Below are 21704 nucleotides of genomic sequence, written 5' to 3' on the forward strand. Positions count from 1 at the left end.
GCTTGTAAGAGTTTTATATAATATATATAAAAAAATTTAAAAATAATCCTTGACATGATGGCTTTTGTTTTATGAGGGAACCGTTGGCAAGTTGCTGTGAAACTTCACGTAAGTTTCACGAACTATTCAAATTAATAGCTTTTTTGTTAATATGACAAATCACGCGGTTTATTGCGATGAACAAAAAGTTAGCCCGCATGTGAACTGGCTCACTTATGTTTAATGGGTGGAAGATTGACCAGCGATCTAACTTTTGTGCTTTGGGCTAGGTTGTCATGTGAAGAAAATAAAAAACCTGTTTTTGAAGAACTAGTATGAGTTCCAACTCCCGATTTGAGAGCTTTGCTAATGAGTGATTTGTAAAAAATTTTATAAACGATCTTTAAATTTGGAAGCACGTTGTAATAAGCTCTTGAAACCTGAATGGTGATTCCAAAAAGAACATCAGCAAGATTAAAGAATAAGGAGAATGCTTCGCTTTCCGATTTTATTTCAATAATAAATAGGTATTTGTTAGTTGTTACTTGTTACTTGTTGCCCCCTCTAATCTCAAATATAAATTCTAGTTAATTAATTTACACAAATTATTACATTACAAAAAAACATGGTTTTAGCGATGGAATTTTGAATTTAGCGACGGAATTAGCGATGGATTAGCGATGGAATTTTTTCCGTCGCTAATTCCTCTGTCTCTAATTGATTAGCGACAGAAATTCAATTCCGTCGCTAATTAGCGACAGATTAGCGACGGATTTTCCGTTGCTAATTATAGACGGAATTTTTCCGTCGCTAATCCGTCGCTAATTCGATTTTTTTAAAAATAAAATAAAATGCCACGTGACACCTCTACCAATTGCCACCTCATCACTGAGACCACCTCCACATGTCGCTGCCATCTCACATCTACTGCCACATGTGCCTGCCACCTCACCTCTGCCTGCCACGTGTGTGCCACGTGTCACCACCACATAATTCCCGTATCAAAGTGACTTCTCCATGACTTGAACCCAGGACCTCCTCCGGGCTTTACCAGTTGAGCTACAATGAACTTGTTGACTTATTATGTAAATAAATATATATTATATTATTTTACACAAACAATTATATATACATATATATTATTAAAAACTAAAAATATACTATATGATAATTTTGATCATAACTATTTTAATGAAAAAATATTTTTTAAATATTTTTTTAACTATTTTATAATGTTTTATTTTTTGAAAAATCTTTTTAATATAATTTTAATTTCTAACTAATCTAATTTTGAATTTTACATCATAAATAATTTTTCATAAATATTTTTAAATTTATTTTTAATTAACATTGATAAGATATACAATTTAATTATATATATATATATATATATATTATATTACATTATATTATATATGTATATGTGGTTTATATATTTGAAGGAAATCATTTACAATTAGTCAAGAAATCTTGTTATTCAAAAAATTCAAAAAATAACTACTATAATAAAATCTAATAAATTATTTTATATAAAAAATTAAATGATTTAAATAGATTATGATAAACAGTATTTTCCTACTTGTATATATATCCTATGTAATTTATTTTTTTAAAATTTGTGACGGAAAAAAATTCCGTCACTAATTTCTGACGGAATTGCTATGGAATTTCCGTCACTAATTTTTTTGACGGATTAGCGATGGCATTGTCTGACAGAAAAATATTCCGTCGCTAATTCCGTAGCTAAATACGGATTAGTGACGGACAGAAATTCCGTCGCTAATCTGTCAAAAAAATTAGCGACGGAAGTTCCGTCACAAATTCCATCGCTAATTTGCGACGGAACAAATTCCGTCGCAATTCCGTTTTTTTTGTAGTGTTAATTCAGTTAGTAATTTGTTATTATATAAAAATTATGGACCACTTTTTCTAAAATTATGTGAGAGACAAAGAGAAAAACTTGTGAAATTAATGAAAATAATACTGAAAAATACTCGGTGGTAAAATTTACTATGTGATTTTAGCAATTGATATCTTATATTTGGCGCTGAAAGAGTAATCTAGCTCTTTCATGCCCGCAGCCAAAAGAACAAGACTAGGTCTTTCAGGTAACGTCACGAAAATAAAATAAGGTATTAAAAAACTTAAATAAAATAATATCTTGGGCTAGGTTGTAAGTTTGGCTTGCCATTCTACTATTATTTTCATCTTAAATATAAAAATTAGATAATTAATTCATAAATATTAAGAAAATTATTTGTAGAAACATATATGTTAGTTTTTCAAAAATATTTCATCTAACCAATCATCTGCAATACAAACTATCATAGTTGACGAAAATTCTTTTTACATGCACAGCCAAATAAGGATAATTAATCTAGAGAAGAATTATAAATTTAAAAAATAAAATAAATTGATATCTTATATTTAGAATTCAAGGTATATTTAAAGTCAGAGTAATTATTTCCTAGATAAATGTATTTGAGGAACATTTACTGTTTTGTAAGAAAAATTATTTTAATGACCATAGGTCTAAATATCCCATATAAGTGTTAATCTAAAGCTGTTTAACATTTGTAAACATTATTGCTTGCAAGAGTTTTTATAGTTTTCAATACAAATTATTAAAGGAGTATTTAGGTAAATCAAACACAAATTTTTTAAAATAATTAAATTAACTAATTTTATTAATCTCTATAACTTAGTTACATAACTCCTATATTTAAAATTGGAGGGATTATATGTTATTTTTTTGGGGCATAGAATTATGAAGTTAAGTCTTTGGGAGAATTCTGGTAAAAAAAAAGGAAAAAAAAGAAGTCTTTGGGAGAATTACATTTGCATGTGACCGGTTCCACGCAACTGAGGTCCAACAAAATGTGTGGCCTACGCTGAAAAGATGACGTTGATGCTTTCATATACCCGATGCTTTGCTATTTCACTGCAACTTTTGGAGGAATAATATGCTAATTACTCTGTTACTTCCCTGCAAATTTATAATTTTCTGCCCAAATTATTTTTATTATCTACATATTAAGAGATTTGATAGTTTCACAAATTAGTTATATATATAGATATATCTTATACTAAGAGTTGGAGGTAGTACTATACAAAAGAAAAATACTTAGATCCCGTTACTTATATTCATTATGTCAAGTTTTCCAATAATATATGACCATGTATTTTATATTTTTCCATATAGATTTATAATGAAATGATATTAAATGCTAATAATTAAAAAATAAAACAAATGGTTATATGTGATTTAAAAACTTAACCTAATAAATATAAGTAACTTGACCTTTATTTAGAACTCAGTCTCACGGTAGGAATTGCATGCATGGGCCTCCATATTGAACTGGGCCACATCCTCAACCCGAAGAGTCGTGCGTAGAAGGGAGAATAAATGATCCTTGAAAATTCCTCACAGTTTGGATGTGAAAAATATAGAGAGAGAAGAATACTGAAAAAGAAAACTTTAAAAAATAATCAATCTTTTTAGGGTTCCAAAAATATTTCCTTCATACTATTTTCTCCCATTACTTTTCCTCCTACTTTTTCTGCCATCCAAACCTAGCCTTTATGTTATCTTCTTTAAATGCTATGTATTGCATGTTTAAAAACTCCATTTTTTTTATTCCTGAAGTATATTCCGATGCTGCATGAACCGTAACAAATTGGAATGTGAGAGACCATTTTGCCAAACCGAAACGCACAAGGTTTGAGAACCGCCACACAGACTAATAATGCAATAGCCCCACCAACACTAACTGATCATTTTTTTCCCATGTTATGGCACGTTTCGTTCATACTCTGTTTTCAGATCTTAACTCTGTTCTCATCTACAAATATCAATATGCCAATCAATGATATTCAATAACTCTCATCAAAAACTCACTTTGAAGGAGCGATGGCCTATGCTCTGTTTTTCTTCACCCTGTTTACCTGCGAAAATTTTCATTGATGTGTTGTTTATAAGATTATCATTTCCCTGGAATGGAATCACTGACCTGATGGAAAAAAAAAAACTTAAAATTCAACCATGAGTGCAATAATTATTACAAAAAAGGGCATCAAATAGTTTTTTTTTTTTTTTCTGGGAACCTATATAGGTGACAATCGTTAGCATGTAATCATTGTCAAAGCAGTTAGGAGAATTCAAAATATCATGGTCAAGTTTGAATACTTGCTCTTAATTTGCTAATTTAAGAAGGAGATAATACCTATTCAATCATTATGGCCTTGCGTTTTCGGGAATTCAAGTGGAACTCCGCCGATTTCCCTTGTTGATCAACATTGTAATATTCTGAGGCATATATGGGGTAGACTCCACACTCTTTGATGAGACGACAACCAGGAGGTCCAAGACGGAATTTGAACAAAAGATTTTGGTCATAAGTGGTGGTTTCATGATTTCTTTTGTTCCCTTCAATTTTCTCGAGTATCAATTCTGATAGCTCTGGATTGGAACCCAGCAAAACATTTCCAGGACCGAAACACTCGCCTAGTGGTAATTCAGTCATTTTAGTCATTTCATCCAATTTAAAGCCGGAGAAAACTTCAAGGTGCTTAGGCTCTACCATTAGGCAGTAATCAGGAACGACGGCGCAAAAAACAAAACCCGCTAAATTATGAGAAGCTGGAGGTAGTTCGACGATGCACGAATCATTTTGGGTCCTATTATTCCCAAACCACTTCGGAACCTTCCTCCCCGGGTAACAAACTGTAACAACATTCTTCTCGTGAACTGCTTTCTCTAACAACAACATGGCCTGTTCTTCAATGGCGCCCAGATCTAAGTTCACACAGTTGATGAATGAAAATAACTTTTCACCATAATTCTCAGATGTGCTTGAAATCGTTGAAGCAGACACCGTCTCCAGCGATTCGCAGTCCGTGACAATCAACTTCCTAAGGGATGCAGGAAGTTTCGGTAAACCCCGCAGCCTGCTGCAGCCTTCTATAGAGAGGTATTGTAGCTCAGAAAGATGCCGAATATTGTCGGGGAGTTCAATTAGGTGGGGCCACTTCTGCAAAGACAGCACTTCTAAAGATGGCAATGCATCAAATAGAACTGCCAGCTCCACGTCTCCATCTCTCTGCCTGAAATTTTGAATACGAAGCTCCACGAGTTTAAAATAACAACGCAGGGTCCGTGGAAGATGCCAAAGAATTGAAGCATCGAGCAGGAGACGATTGAGATTGCTAAGGTGATGACCAAAGGAAAGGTCGAACGAGAGTGCTGTGCAATCAGTGGCATCTATTAATTTAAGGGAGCGGGGAAGCTGTGGCAAATATTGAAGATTCCTACAACCAGTTAAATGAAGCTCTTGCAGACTCAAGAGGTGTCTGATGTTATCTGGCAGTTCAGTTAAGTTGCGGCACTCCTCGAGAGTTAGTGATTGGAGACTGCGTAAGCCATCAAATAGCACGCGTAGGTTGACATTGCCAATCATCTGCCGGTAAACACGGAGTACCTCCAGAGATGTAAAGCAACTTACTAACTCTATATTCTTCAATTTTCTATCACCGACATTGAGTCTTCTGAGCTTTGAACAACGCCCAATTGATGGGCTCAATTCTTTTATCCGAGTTCCAGTTAAATCTAAGGATGTTAGCTCTGATGATGACATTGAGAACTCCTTAAGGCTGCTGCAGCTTCTTATATCGACTTCTTTGAGAGATTTTAGATGAACCGTACTTTGGAGACTCTTAAGATCACCGCAGCTGCTTACATTCAAATAAATGAGACTGTGCAGGGATAGGAGAGATGGATGCACTTGAGGCAAAGACCAACAAAATCCTAGATCTACGCTTTCAAGACGATGAGCCTTGGAAAAATCGGGTAACTCCCTCAGCTTATAACACCAACCAAGTTTTACTCTTCTTAAATTCGCTAAATCCTGGAAACCATTAGGAAATACTAAAAAACAAATTAATAGAGGCATTACATCGGAAATCGAAGATCTCAAATATTAATTAATATTTAAAGCTGAAAATGATATATAATACCTGTACTCCGTGCCAAAGTGTTTCAACCCTGCTGTATTCCAAGTTAAGTTCAAGAAGAAGCTCGGCACAAAAATTTGATGGCAAGGACTTCCACGGGTATCCAAACCAATGAAAGTACCTTATTTTGGCAGAAATTGACTCAAGACCTGCTGGGCTAGACAAGGAAAAGCGCCCAAACTCAAGACGATTAAATTTGAGAAATTTTATTCTTGACATTTTATTAAAGGTCTTAGCAGTCAAATCCAAAGTTCTATTGATCTCATTCATATTGAACATTATACCTTCAACCTCTTTTTCTCCCTGAAAATTACAAAGTTTAGACTTTAGAGAAATAGTAAGAAAAATAAAGAACATTTTCTGGCATTGGTGACAAATAACGTTTTCTTAGAGTGAGAGAGGAGAAGGTCATCGTATTCTTACCTCACAGTTTTTCAATACATCATATATTTCATGGGGATCCCATAATCTACTCCTCTTTCCAGGTTCATTGACATTCTCTTCATGAACAATTTGCAGACCCATTTCCTGTATTAAGTCATGCATCTCAACCTTCCCATTGTTCTTGACTATTAAAGCCTTATCTATAAGGATTGGTATGCCAACAGTTGGATGGAATCCATAGCTCTCTAATAGCTCTTCTACAAATCCTTCACTTTCACCCTTTAAGAAACATGCAATGTCTAGAAAAGTTTTCTTCTCTTCATCGGCTAACTTATCATAACTCAATCTTAAAACCTCTTGAATTTTGTCATTTGGAGACCCTCCTTGTAGTTTTCTCAGCAAACCATCCCATAAACTTTTATCTTCACAGTGAACATATGAACCCAAAACTTTTAAAGCTAAGGGACTGTGTCGGGTATAACATATAAATCCTTCTATGAGCTGTTCATATCCATGTCCTGGATGGTCTGATCCAAAGGCTTTGCAGATGAAAAGTTGACGCGAATTTTGATAACTCAGTCCCTTGGCCTCATGTATTTCATAACCTTTTCCTCGAAGCAATTACCTATTTCTTGTTGTTGTAATAACTTTACTACCTTCTCCTAAGAAATTGCACATGTTATCTTGCAAACCCTCTAATTGGTCAGAACGATCAATATCATCAAGCACAACTAAGGGGGTGTTTGGATGGAGCAAAACCATGGTTTGCAGAATAGCTTTTGGAGAATAGATTCTAGAGAGAATAGATTTTGAAAGAATAGATTTTCTGGAAAAGTGATTCTGATAAAGTAAGAGTGTTTGGATAATTATTGTCAGAAGTGCTTTTTGATATGTAGAAATTACTAAAAAGGACATAAGTTTAAATGATAATTACATATAAAATATATTTCATAATATATGTTTATTTGAAGTAATAAATTTATTAATAATATATATTTTGGCAACATAATAAATATGGCATAAATAATATAAATAATAAGAAATTAGTGTGTGTATATATTAATAAAATAAATAAATATGTTTTTAGGAAAATGATTTATTTTGCTAAAGAAAATATTATTTAACCACAAAATTAAATAACCACACAAAAAAAAATTCATATTAATTGTCTTAATAATAGAGGTTGCAACGAAATATATTTGTTCAAATAGGTTTTTTTAACAACACATTACATTATCTGAAAAGAAAAAAGAAAATAAAAAGGACATAACTATTCTTGTATGTAGTGAATAATTTGATCTAACAGTATTCCTTTCGGCATCCCACCCTAAACCTGTCTCACGGAGCAGCCTATCCCATAACTGCCACTCCTTTCGCAAGGTATCATATTTGTTCTTTAATTGGATTTTCGTATAAACTCTCCCAGTCTTTGCAGCAAAGTTCTCCTCAATACTTGTCCAAGTAGGCTTTGTCAAGCTAGTTCCTCTTCTTCCCCCCTTTTCAACTTCTTCAATACACAGGTCAATAAAGACCTTTGTGGCTCTTATATCCCACGAAGCTTTGCTATTTTTTTTATTCATTATGCTATAAACCAATTACAACAGTTCAGTTATCACAAATTTAACCCAAAAAGCATACCATTCAGTCCAGGAGATATGATATAACAGGATAGTATTTATCTATAATCCAACGGTATACATATACATTAATAATTATTTTTTTTTCCCAGCATCATTTCGGTTAACTGACCCAATTTGGCTACAACCAACAAAATCCCATACATATAACACTGCAAAAGCAACCATCAAGCACAAAAGAAAAAAATTCGGCCGTCCTGTCTCCGAAATAAAATCGACCAAACGGAAATTTTGATCAACACCCACCAAATGCTCTGTCTCTCATACACACACACGAAGCACAACCAGCCATCGTATACACACACACATGATTACCATCAAACAAAATCAGCCTCTACAAGTGAGCATAGCATAGGCAATCGGTGAAACCAACATCTGATTCGGAAGAAAAAAGCGACGCTGACGGAACCTCTGTTTCGGGGAAAAAATTGACGGGACACAGAATTTCTAATGCACCAGATCTCCAGCCACAATGACCGACGGAAGAAGACAGCTTACCGGAAGGAGTTGGATCTAACCGACGGAAGAAGACACGGCGACCAGAGCTTCGGAAGGGGCGACGGTGGAAGAATCAACTGACTTCAGATGAACTGACCAGCGACGATACCGGAAATGGAAGGCTTGGATCAGGCAACCCAATACACGATCTTCTTCTCGGAGGCCGAACAATGGGTCTTGACCATGAGCTGAAGGAACCCCGCGTGCTTGTTTTCTTCACCGTGGAGCTGACCGTTGAGCCTCGGGAGATTGTTGGGGAGAGCCTATTCTGGAAACCACGGGAGCTGAATTGTTGGGGAGAGCCAATAATTGAACCCCCGCTTGCTTATCTGGAAACCGAGGTTTTGTTGGCAAAACCTTGGTTTTGCCCAAAACCTCGGTTTTAAAAAAAATGGGGGTGTTTGGCAAATTTTTTGCCAAACCAAGGTTTGGCAAACCAAACCATGGTTTGGCTTTTTTGCCAAACACCCCCTAAAGCTTTTTTCTTACCAAGCCTTCTGGTAACAAAGGCATTTCTTAAACCATTTGATGGGTTACTTGGCATATCTTGCCCTAGCAGCTTCGAGACAAGATAGCTACAAACACTTCCCAATCCACTTTTTTCTGTTTTTTCCCTAATATTTTCTAAGAAGCAACAAGTGTCATACTGAGAAGATAATTTGGCAAATACAGCATTTGCCATTGTGGTCTTACCCACACCGCCCATCCCCCAAATTCCAACTCTCTGAGATTTTCCCAATAACTCTTCAATGGGTTTGATCATTTCATCCCTTCCAATCACATCTTTTAATGTTTGTCGACAATTATGTATTTGTTCCAGTTTTGTGTTGACATCAGTGACAATTCCTTGAATTAAATTGGATTCATCCCTGTTGAACAAAGCAAAAAAAAAAAAAAAAAAACAGAGTAAACCATCAATTTTACATACCAAGCTGCCACTTTGGGTGGGATACTCGGGCAATACTTACATTTTGGATGACTTTGATCGAGGAATACTTACGTGAAGTCTTGGCAGTGCCTGCCGCTTAAAGAGCCAGCTTCGGAAAGAGCTGCTTTCCACCCGTTCACTCTTTCTGGATCATGCATGAAATCTTTCTCATGTTGTTCAAATGCCCTCTCATAAGCTCCGGTCTGCTTTCGAATATGTGAGGGGTCAACTTTGTAGAAGATGGGTAAAACAAACTGGCCCTCATCCTTTCTGCACCGCATGATTTGGGCGAGTTCATCCAGGCACCATCTTGAGGAAGCGTAGTCTTTTGAGAAGACTATGATAGATACACTGGAATCCTTGATTGCGTGGATGAGTGATGGCGTGATTTCATCACCTTTCTCTATCTGCTTATCGTCACGAAAGGACAAAACAAATTCTCGGTTGAGGGCAGCATGAAGATGGCTGGTGAAGTTGTTGCGGGTTTCGCCTCTAAAACTTACAAACGCATCATACTTTCTTGGAGCATTCAAACTAGAGCCAGAGCTTGAGGAAGCAGAAACCATTGCAGTTTGTTTCAAGGTGCAGGAAGAACAGTTTACACACTCTTTCTGCCGCCGCTTCAATAGACTTGACTCAGTCTTTAAGTCTTCTGAGCTAAATGACGCGGCAAGTCGGCAATTGATACCCCCCCCCCCCAACTTTTTAGTCTTTTCGCGTTGGAATACAATTCCGATCCCCTCCCCCAAAACAAGAAAATCTTACCTTTGTTTCTGGCCCTGGATAATTTGGACATGTGAATAAAGTAGATGCATTTTATAGATAATAATTTGAGCAGGATCCAGATGAAAACATCGCTATTTTAACATACTTTGAGTAGTATTATTTATGACTTACAAATAGTAATGCTTATGAAGTCTAAGTCTTTGGGGAAATTGCAAAAGGTTGTGCGTAATTAAGGTCCAACAAAATGTGTGGCCTACCTTTAAAAGTTGATATTGATGCTTCACGCCAATTGCTGTGTTACTTCTCTGCAATTTCCTGTCTGATTAACATGGCCGGGTGGAATAATAATACTCCTTTCATTTTGATTCATAATTCTTTTTCAAAAATTACAGAAGTGTCCAATTTTATCATTATTTAAAATCGCTTGATGTAACTTTTTAAAAAAATGAATTAACATTAACAAAATACAATATAAAGCATATTCAAAAACTTTAATGTAAAACTCACTTTGAAGGAGTAAGAGCTCACTCTCTGTTTTCTTTGCTTTGTAAGAGCTCACACCAACATGTTCACCCGTCAAAAGCAAACTTATCTTGTTCACCTGCCAAAATTTTCACTGACAAGGAGTTTATAAAATCATCATTTCCCCTGCAATGGACTTACTCAGCTGATGAAAAAGGAAAAAAAAAAATCCAAAGTTCACTTCCTTATGACAAATAGAAACACCGACTGATCATCTACAAGAATGTTTATCACATCCGCTTAGAGTTTAAAAAAATGATACTGTCTCTTGTTTTAAATATAAAAGATAGATAATTAATTTTAAAATATTAAGAAAATTAATTAAGTTTGTGTTGACTTTTGTAAACTATTCTATTTAATCATATATTGGAACTATCCTTAATGAAAATCCTTTATCATCAATAGAAATATTTTAGAGAAAAACTATAAACTTGAAAAACAAAGTGGATTGAGATTTTAAATTTAAGATCAAACAAAATAGATATAATAATTTAATGATGATTTTCAGTAATATTTTATAGAAAAGATTTTAGAAAAAGAACTTTAAAATTATTAGAGTTTTAATTTTAATTGTTAGAGATCGTAGGGTCAATTGTGTTTGAAAGCGTGTTAAAGTTTTGATTAATATGTATTACTTTTTGGACCAAAACAATATTTGTTATTTAAAGCTCAAGTCTTTGCCAGAATTGGATGGTTAGCTTCCATATTAAAGTGGTGCATGTCCTCATTGGAAAAAGGTGTAAATGGCGGGAAGAATAAATGACCCGTCATTTACGGTTTATCCGCGAAATTGGACGGATGGAACAGAAAGTAAATATGGCCAGCTTTTAAGAACAAAAGATAAAATTATTAGTCAATTGATATGAAGTCAAAAGTCACTCTTTGTTATGGAAAAACCATAAGTCACTTTGATAAGGGAACACTTGCATACGTGAAGGGCTGGCGCTCCGGCAGCTTCCGGGAAAGGAAGGTTTTGCATCTGGCCATTTGATGAGTGAAAGTGGGTGCTATAATTTAGTGAATTACTATAGCAACTTGGTGATTTCTGATTTAAATATGTTTCATTTTTTAAATCTCCACGGCTAATTGAGTGCTAATTATTTTTGTCGGCCACAGAAGATAATGTGTGAGTAGGAGGCGCAAATGATGGGTAGGTTACATATTTAAAATGCATTATTTGATGCTCCTCCTTTAGTGGTTATTTCATCGGGCTTTTCTCACCGCAAACGAATAGCAGTTGCTTTAACGTAAACGTTCATTTAGCTTAATAAACCCCCCCTCCCCCAAAAAAAAAAGTCAATCCAAACACAAATAACATGGGTCTTCCATGATTTTCCATTAAAAAGCCACTCAATTGGGATGGCTGAAAATTCATTCCAAACACAACTTAGACCCCCCCTGCGCGGGGATACAAGCAACTTCAATTTTATTTACATAACAAATGACCAAAACTCCATTTTGCTGACCATAAACTTAAAAAAACTAAAACAAGTAATGAAATACTAACATACTCATGTGATATCCATTATTACTACTACTACAGATATAGTCATTAATAGGCAAATAAATTATTTATTCTTTAAAAAATTTTACAGGACTAAAATCTTGGAATAGATATCTTTCTTGTAAATTGCATAATTTTCAACACTTAATTGAAATTTTAAGTTGCAATTTTGGGTGAGGTTGTACTTTTGAGCAGGCATATATACTACCTTGATCTTAAATATAAAAATTAGATAGCTAATTTTTAAACATTAAAAACTTCTTTAAGTTAGTTGTTTATAGAAAAAAAATGTATGTTATTTTTCCTCGAATATCTCATCTAATTAGTTATATATATGCATTATATAATTAATTTGGAGAAGAATTATACCAAAAAAAATATAGATTAAGGTGTCATATTTAAAATCAAAATAAATTTCTCAACTAGTTTCAGATTAGAGTGATTATTTCTTAGAAAGATGACTGTGTTTGAGGAACTATATCACTGTTTTGTAAGAATGGATCTTTTTTCTAATAACCACAAATCTAATTATCCCATATAAACTTTAATCTGAACTGTTTAATATTTGTAAACATTATTGCTTGTAATTAGAGTTTTAATAGTACTCAAAACCTAACTCATACAAACTTTTATGTATAAAAAACAAAATCATAACAAATTCAAGCGATCAATATTACGCAACTTACAGATTTGGAATCACCATTCAGGTTTCGGTTCCCCCACCCCCAAACAAAAACACACGCTGGCAAGGATTAAAGAATAAGGAGAATGCTTCAATTTCTGATTTTGTTTCAATTACAAATAGGTATTTGTTAGTTGTTACTTGTTACCCCTCTAATCTTGAATGTAAATTCTTATTAATTAATTTACACAAATCATTAATTAAGTTAGTAATTTGTCATTATATAAAAATTATGGATCACTTTTTCTACAAATTATGTGAGAGATAGAGAGGAAAACATGTGAAATTAATGAAAATAATACTGAAAAATACTCGGGGATAAAGTTTTATTACGTAATTTTGGCAACTGCTATATTACACTTGGCGCTAAAAAGGTAATCTACTTCTTTCATGGCCACAGCCATAAAGAACAACACTAGTTCTTCCATGTAAAGTCACGAAAATAAAAAGCAGCATGGCTTGGCATTTTCCTATTATTTCCCTTTTAAATATAAAATTTAGATAGTTAATTTGTAAGTATTAAGAATTAAATAAATCATTTGTAAAAGCATATATGTTAGTTTTTCAAAAGTATTTCACCTCATCAATCATTTAATTACAATAAACTATCATAATTGACGAAAATTCTTTTTACATGCACAACCAAATAAGGATAATTAATTTGGGAAAAAAATTATAAATTTAGGAACAAAAGCAAATTAATGTCTTGTATTTGGAATTCAAAGTAAACCTATCAATTAGCTCTTATATTTAAAATCAGAGTAATTATTTTCTAGATAAACGTATTTGAGGAACATTTACTGTTTTGTAAGAATGATTTTTTTTAATAACCATAAATCTAAATATCCGATATAAGTCTCAATCTGAAACGGTTTTACATTTGTAAACATCACTGCTTGCAAGTGCTTTTATAGTATATATAAATTTTTTTTTTGGAAAAAAAATCCTTCACATGATGGCTTTTGTCTTATGAGGGAACCGTTGGCAAATTGCTCTGAAACTTCATGCAAGTTTCATGGACTATTTGATGAACAAAAATGTAAATTTCACTTACCAAGAAACTGTTGGTTGAAATGATAAGTGGCTTCATCTCCATAAAGAAAAGAAAAAAAGAACACAAATTCGTATCTTAGGAAGCACATTTATTGGGAGGACTTTAACTTAAATACTCTCAAGCTAACAGAAATTAGTCTCAAGCCTAAAAGGACTTGAAGATACTCTTGAGTTTTAAAAAAAAAATGCAAGTTCTACTTTCATTAAAAAAAAAAAAAGAACACAAATTCGTATCTTGGGAAGCACATTTATTGGGAGGACTTTAACTTAAATACTCTCAAGCTATCAGAAATTAGTCTCAAGCCTAAAAGGACTTGAAGACATTCTTGAGTTTAAAAAAAAAATGCAAGTTCTACTTTCATTAATGAAAAAAAAAAATCAAAAGTCACTTTGATAAAGGAAAACTTATGTTGAAGGGCTGGCAGCTTCCAGGAAGGGAAGATTTTGCGTCTAACCATTTGATTAGGGAAAGTGGGTGTTATAATTTAATGAATTACAAAAGCGACTTAGTGATGGTTGATTTAAATATGGTTTTCATTTTTAAATCATCACGGCCAACTGAGTGCTTGTTTTTGTCGGCCGCAGAGAAGATGAAATGATGGGTAGGTTAAAATTTAAAATGCATTTTGATGCTCCTTTAACGATTCTTCATGTTTATTGGAAGCCGACGAAGATGAAGAAGCTGCAACAACCATGGTGCTATTCAAGGTTTTCTTTTTTGCAGTAAGGATGGAGTATGGCAATGAACAGGCTTCTTTCGAGCCAAATATAAGGCTCAGTTAATTACCACAATTACCATATACTATTTCGGTTCCTTAATATAATTTCAGCCCCAGCTAACTAATTTCAAAAGATTAAAAAAGTTAAATGAATTGCTTTAAAGTGTTATATTTATAGTGTTTTTCCAGACTAATGTGTCGGGTTATAAACTAATATATACAGTCTGATGGGATATACAAGTATTTTTTTAGAGAAATCATATAACATATACTATAATTAAATACTAATATTTTAACTTTCTTAATTTTCTCAGATTAATCAATTGAGTTTTATATTAAGGAGTTGAATTGGCTTGTGAAAGTTATGACAAAGTTTCGTTCATGTTCTCCTTTCAAGTCTCTACTTCGTTTTCATTTACAAACATCTTTATGCGAATCAGAATCAGTTTAATCATAGTATTCAACAACTTTGTGAAATACTACAACCTTTCGAGTTAACACTTCAATGGATTTGATCATTTCATCAATTCCAATTACATGTTGGCAATTATATATATGTTCCAGTTTTGTGTCGACATAAGACCACATACCAAATTCCATAATAATATCTTTCATTCTAATTATAAGATCTTATTTATAAAGGACTGGCATTCTGGCAGCTTCCAAGAAGGGACGGTTTTGGATCTAACCCTTGATTAGCGAAAGTGGGTGCTATAATTTAGTGAAATACAACACCGACTTTGCGACGTCTGATTTACTTTAATTATTAAATCTTCACAGCTAAAGTGCTTGCTTTTGTCGGCCACAGAGAAGATAAAACGTGAGGAGGGGCAAATGATGGTACATTAAGACTTAAAAAATTTGAAATGCATTTAATGCTCCTTTAACGGTTATTTCCTTTAAGCTTAATAAAAGCTTCTTCTTCCTCTTCTTCTTTTGAAAATGCAAATCCAAAAATAAGTGAGATGGCTCTATCATGCTTTTCCATTAAAAAATTAAAAATTTGAATTACACGATTTTTTAGGCCTTTCGGTCTCATTTTTCTGACCAAAGACTTAAAAAATAAAACTAAGTAATTAAATACTAACATAATTAGGGTTGCATTATGATATCCATTGCTACTGCCATAGATATAATTATCAATGCGTTGGCCAAAAAAAAATTATCAATAAGCAAAGACTTAATTTATTCTTCTAGAAAAATTTTGTGGAACAAAAAGTCATGGAATATATATCTTTTTGTAAATCGTGCATTCAATGTAACAAAAATGAAATTTTAGGCAGGCTAGTATCTTGGATTAGGTGAATTTTAGCTTGACATGTACACTCTGTTCCTAAATACTACTCCCTCCGTTCCTTATTATAAGAGACATTTGATGCTTATGACATGTTCCTATATATAAGAGACACTTACAAGTTGTCTCTACTTTTTTGTGTTGATTTACTATTTTACCCATATTTATTATTTTCAACTCACACTCTCTCTCCCTCCCACTTCTCTTTCTTTTAATAATTTAATTGTTCTCTCTCATGTTCTCTCTCCTTATTAATGAGGGTATTTTTGGAAAAAAATTATACTTTTTACACATTAATTGTTCTTAACTAATTTTAACTGTTTTTTTGATCAACGTATTTCGGTTATTTGTCTCTTATAATAAGGAACGGAGGGAGTATTATGTCTCTTATTATAAGATCATTTTAACTAAATTGCACGATTTAAAAAAAACAGTTAGAATTAGTTAAAAACAATTAATGTGTAACAAATATAATTTTTTTTCAAATATATCCTTATATATAAATGAGTCGATGTGAAAGAGTAATAGTGAGATAAACGAAGAAAGAGAATATATTAAATACATTAAACTAGAAGTAAAATAGATAATAATTTATTAAATGTTTATACAAACACAAAAAAGATCTTATAAAAAAGGGACAAAACTATTCAAAATATTGAACCTTATAATAAGAAACGGAAGGAATATGTAGTTATTTCCAATGCGATTAGTTAATTTCTGCTTCTCAAGATAACTTTAAACATAGCTTGTCAACCACCAAAATCAAGCATACTTGAAGGGATAAATTATTAAAGAGGAGAGAGATTCTGCTGAGTGCTTTCCTCTTAGCATGCACACAAAGGAAATTTTAACACACTGGGTTTAACTTGTCTTGCATCATGAGTGAATTTTAACACTGCTTGAATATCTTGATGAACCGTCCTTTCTAATTTTCTCAATGTACTCTCCCATTCCTCTGCTGTTTTGTAACGAGGAAATGAACCCAAAGTGGTAAAGATCAGTTTACTGGGTTGCCGTTGGCATAAACGCCTGGTATTTGAACTAGTTCTTTATGTTCACTTTTGTAACCATCTGTGTAGAAAGCTTTGAGTCTTCAGGAGCCAAATGAACGCCAACTGAAAGAAAATTTACCATTCTCACATTGGAATACGTTGCATTTCCATTCTAACCACTGTCCCTTTATTTTACTGTGTTCTTCGCATTGGAAAACTTGAGCATGCGTTCATTATGGTTGTCGTGAATGAACTAGACCTATTTTATAGATACCAAACTATTCCACTGATGACGCAAAAATGGTGTGGTAGGATCCATTGTGCCTAAACCGACGTTACGGATCATCTAGGAGAATGATTACCACAATTACTATAATAAAACAGGTTGGCTTTCCCAAGTTATGGCACGTTTCGTTTATGCCCTGTTTTCAGGTCTACTTTGTTCTCATCTACAAACTTCAGTATGTGAATCAGAATCAGTTCAATGATATTCAACAACTTTCGTCGAAATCTCACTTGGAAGGAGCAATAGTTCATGCTCTGTTTTCTTTGCTCTGTTTTCATCTACAAACACCAACACGCTCATTCGTTAAAAGCAACTTAGTTTATTCACCTGCGAAAATTTTCATTAATGATTTTATATAATTATTATTTCCCTGAAATTGAATTACCCAACTGATAAAAAAAAACCTCGAAATTCACTTCATTAAATATTATAACAAATAGACATTTTACAACATTCATACACACCACATGCCTGTTTTGAGTCTCTACTTTATTTTCATGTACAAACATCAATATGCGAATCAGAATCAGTTTAATTATATTCAACAACTTTGTGAATTTTTTCCAGTAACTATTCAACGGGTTTAGTCATTTCGTCAATTGGATTTACATCTTTTAATGTTTACTGGCAATATTATACATACTCTACCTTCCAGTTTTGTGTCGGCATTAGGGACAATTTCCTGAATTAAACTATTCAATTTATCCCTATTGGACGAAGCAAAAAGGAAAAAAAAATTTTGCGAACAAAAAGGGAAAAAAAAAAACCGTGCAGAAATATTTTAATAAATAAAATTTGGCCGGGACACAAAATGAGCATGGCCTGTGCATGAAAAAGTAAAATTATAGTCGAAAAAGATAAAGTCACCTTTTTTATTTTGATGGAAAAGTCAAAAGTCACTTTGATAAAGGAATGGCTACGCGAAGGGTTGGCAGCTTCTGGGAAGAAATGGTTTTGCATGTCACCATTGATTCGGGCAAGTGGGTGTTATAATTTGGTGAGTCACAATGGCACCTTTGTGGGGTTCGATATAAATATTTTCTTATTTTTGAATCATCACAACTATTTTATTTTAGAGTTGTTTGGATATATATAAATCGTAGTTTGAAAAATAATTTCTGAGAAAAAAATAATTTTGAGAATAAATTTTTAAAAAAATAGATTTTATAAAAAAATATTATTTTCATAAAGTGAGAATATTTGAATAGTTAATATCAGAAGTATTTTTTTATATACAAATTATGAAAAAATATATAACTTAATATGATAATTACATAAAAATAAATTTTAATTTATATTTTCATTTGAAGTGATAAATTTGCTAATAATTTAAATTTGTGAATACGATAAATGAAACATAAAAAATATAATTAATTGTTAATATGTGTATAAGTATATATAAAATATAAGATTAAAAATATTTTTCAGAAGGAGCAAAGGTGAAGAAATTTTCAGAAAAGAGGTGAAGTTTGTGATTCAATTTGGTGAGTGTTTTTATCATATACTATTGGCTGTATTGTGATAGGGCATAATTATTAATCCAATAACCCAAAATTTACTCCCAAAAACAGAATTTTTCTGCTTCTTTACAAACCTAGGTTTCGGGTTCCAAAACCTTAGTTTTGGGCCTTACCAAGGTTTTTTTAAAAAATTTGAGCGTTTGGCAACTGTCTGGCTCAAACTATGATTTAGGGTGAAAAAATACTTTTTTCCAAATTGCCAAACGCCCTCTTAATTAATTTACTGACAAATATTCAAAACCCATTGAATAAGGCCCTTCTTTCTGACCTAAAATTTAAAAAATAAATCCTAGTAATTAGATACAAACACAGCTACGCTTGGATTGTGATATCCATTTCCACTGCTATTGAGGTCATTATTACTCCCTCCTCATTTTATTATAAGCTTCCAATAATAATTTTATATAAATTAATAAAGTCAGTTAAAATTAATTATTTATTGCAAATATCAAAATTTCTTAATAAAAAAATTAACTACATAAATTTGATTAATTAATTAGAAAGTTTTATAGTTAGTTAGGGATGTTATGTAAAAAAATTAATACTTCAAACAAAATATACTAAGGACTCTGTAATTTCGACCAACCAAAAAGGGACTGTCGTTTGTTAAACCAGTTGAACGTAGTTGTCGGAAGCCTCTGTCAACTTTTGATGTCTGTATAATTATGCCTCTGCAAGAAACAAATGGTTCTTCTTTTTATATTATTCGCCTCAGCATCAAAGTCACATAGTCTTGTAATCTTATATTTTTAATTCCATTACTTCAAACAAGAAGAAAGCACCCTGCAATAAAAGAAAGAGCCAAGCAGAATCAAATTCTCAATATTAATCCGGTGGTAAAACACCAACTATGCTTATCTGTAACTTGCATCCAAATTTTGTCAAAAATGATTTGGAAAGTATCCTATGAAGAAGAAAGCAAACAAACCGATATTATATGATCACTCTAGAACTCTACTTTTCATGTATACAAATTAAAGTTATGATAAAAGAAGTAATTCTAAATACCTACCATTTTCAAACCAACAAGTCAATCTGCCCAAAGTCATATATGCATCGCTTTAGTACTCTGCTTCTTAGGTAATGGTACCTCTCAATGCTGTTTGTTTGAGCTGTCAAAGTTTAACCCATTTGATGGAGCAGATAGTGAAGATATACAATTTTCTCTTCTGCTTTGGGCTGTTAAAGCTTATGAGTCTTGCAAAGGAAACACAGTTAAGGAAAGGAACTTTTAATGAACAAAAAAGAAATACAACTCATTCGTATAAAAGAGGTACAATTCCAGGTCCGTACTATTAAATCAGAACGAATTACTAGAGGTGGAAGAGAGACCAATAAAACTTTTCTACTTGAAATAGTGGTTCCAGCAAGGGTGAACTAATGAAGAAACCAAGAAGGGCATTTGTGAAAGTCAACAGCTTAAGTAGAGATCAAGTTGTACGGGAAATAGCACAAATCCTGCAAAGAAGAAGGACTTCTGAAAAGGAGTTCTTAAAACAGAAAATTTTGAAAAGAGAAGCTATTCTGAGCTACAAACTTGATCAGGTCACGTTTTTTTTAAATTATTTTTCAAATGGTTTTTGATGACTGAATATGTTATCCAATGAAGTAAGACTACAGACCAAGTTTCCTGTTATCCTTTTATCCTTCTCAACCGCACATTGCTTATTGCTACACTCTGCATCAAGGAAAATGCCAAAGATGTTAGCTTGAGAAGAAACCTAATGGGGTTTAGATGGAATCGTGCTGAAATGTTTTTGCACATAGCTCACAGTCAATAATCGTAGTCCTTGATGCACAAATCCTCCAAAAGTTTTAATCCAGAAAAAGGAAGATCTTAGGCATAACTAAAGAAAGACATGATGCTTGTAATTTCTATTTCTTCATAGAAATTCTTGTCATGATGTTCCATTGAAGCATATAATTCCGTGACAGTGAGGAGTTCTCTATTTCTTGGCTTTATATAGAATAATATCCCATCCTTCTTTAATTGGGAAGTCATTGCTCAAAACAGATTTCATAGAAACTGGTAATTATTCAAATCAGACTGAGGAGATAAGGCTAACTGAAAGAGAGAGAATGTGCCATCTTTCTCTTTGACAGTAGCAATTCAAGATATCTTCTTCCCATGATGGAGGATTAAATTTCATTTTTGCCAAATAGCATTTAAAATACAGATGATTCTGCAAGTAACATTAACATATCCATCCATGACCAAAGCAGGGAGAGCATGCTTTAGCCAATCAATAAACTGTTGAAAGCTATCATGTTGCAATTTTATGTTTAAGACATCCAAACCATAGAACTCTAGAGAAAGGGCAGGAAATGAAGAGATACTATAAAGTCTCCTCCACTTGACAACCAAAAGAGCAAAGGTCAGAAATATTAAGGTGATGAGCCCTCAATACATCACTAGAAGGGTAGCATATCTAATGCATTTCTAAGTAAAAAAGCAACATCTTTTGAGGCAAAGGAAATTTCCAAATGAACTTCCAAAAATCATTAATAACTGCAAAATCAACATTAATTAAAATGGAAGCTCCATTTTTTACATCATAGATGCCTAAAGAATTTCCTTTCCACGCTAGTTTAGTGGAAGTATCTCTGAATGAGAGGAGAAAAGACAGAATGATTGTAATGACTTTGCCACCCATATTTCTATATCTTCATTACAAATTGAGAAACTACGAACTTCCTACTTTGACGCGAGTATGGCTAACAAAAATAAAACGAAATCATATATGTTGATGAATACACACACACACACGTATGGAATATGGCCATTGATCATATAAATGAATCACGTATTTGAAAGAGTCTATCAAACATGGTGTGACAACGCCGTATGTGGTTGGCAGGCCAAAAAAAAAAAACGGGGGGGGGGGGGACAGCGCCGCATTTGACGAAGTCAACTTTGTGGGACTGTTCCCAAAAAAGATAGTGTTGGAAGACAACAGAAACGATGGAGCCA

General features: G+C 33.1%; 1 protein-coding gene across 1 annotated transcript; it reads right to left on the minus strand.

Annotated features, from left to right (window-relative positions):
• Positions 1–6503: 6503 nt before the first annotated feature.
• Positions 6504–10001, minus strand: LOC114734913 (toll/interleukin-1 receptor-like protein). Its single transcript, XM_028922559.1, has 3 exons — positions 9508–10001; positions 8979–9376; positions 6504–7103 (listed from the first exon to the last, which is right to left on the minus strand). Exons 1-3 carry the CDS (start codon positions 9999–10001, stop codon positions 6994–6996), a joined length of 1002 nt encoding a protein of 333 aa, XP_028778392.1. The 3' UTR covers positions 6504–6993.
• Between the last annotated feature and the right edge of the window lie 11703 nt (positions 10002–21704).

The sequence above is a fragment of the Neltuma alba genome, unplaced genomic scaffold, assembly GCF_004799145.2.
Source record: "Neltuma alba isolate B1F8T4 unplaced genomic scaffold, ASM479914v2 tig00013158_pilon, whole genome shotgun sequence".
In the NCBI taxonomy this organism is placed as follows: Eukaryota; Viridiplantae; Streptophyta; class Magnoliopsida; order Fabales; family Fabaceae; genus Neltuma; species Neltuma alba.

Coding starts and splice junctions, on each gene's coding strand:
- LOC114734913 (XM_028922559.1), bottom strand. CDS start 10,001: ATGGTTTCTGCTTCCTCAAGCTCTGGCTCTAGTTTGAATGCTCCAAGA. Junction 9,377..9,507: donor AGGCACTGCCAAGACTTCAC/GTAAGTATTCCT, acceptor TTTGTTCAACAG/GGATGAATCCAATTTAATTC. Junction 7,104..8,978: donor TGGTAAGAAAAAAGCTTTAG/GGGGTGTTTGGC, acceptor ACACCCCCTTAG/TTGTGCTTGATGATATTGAT.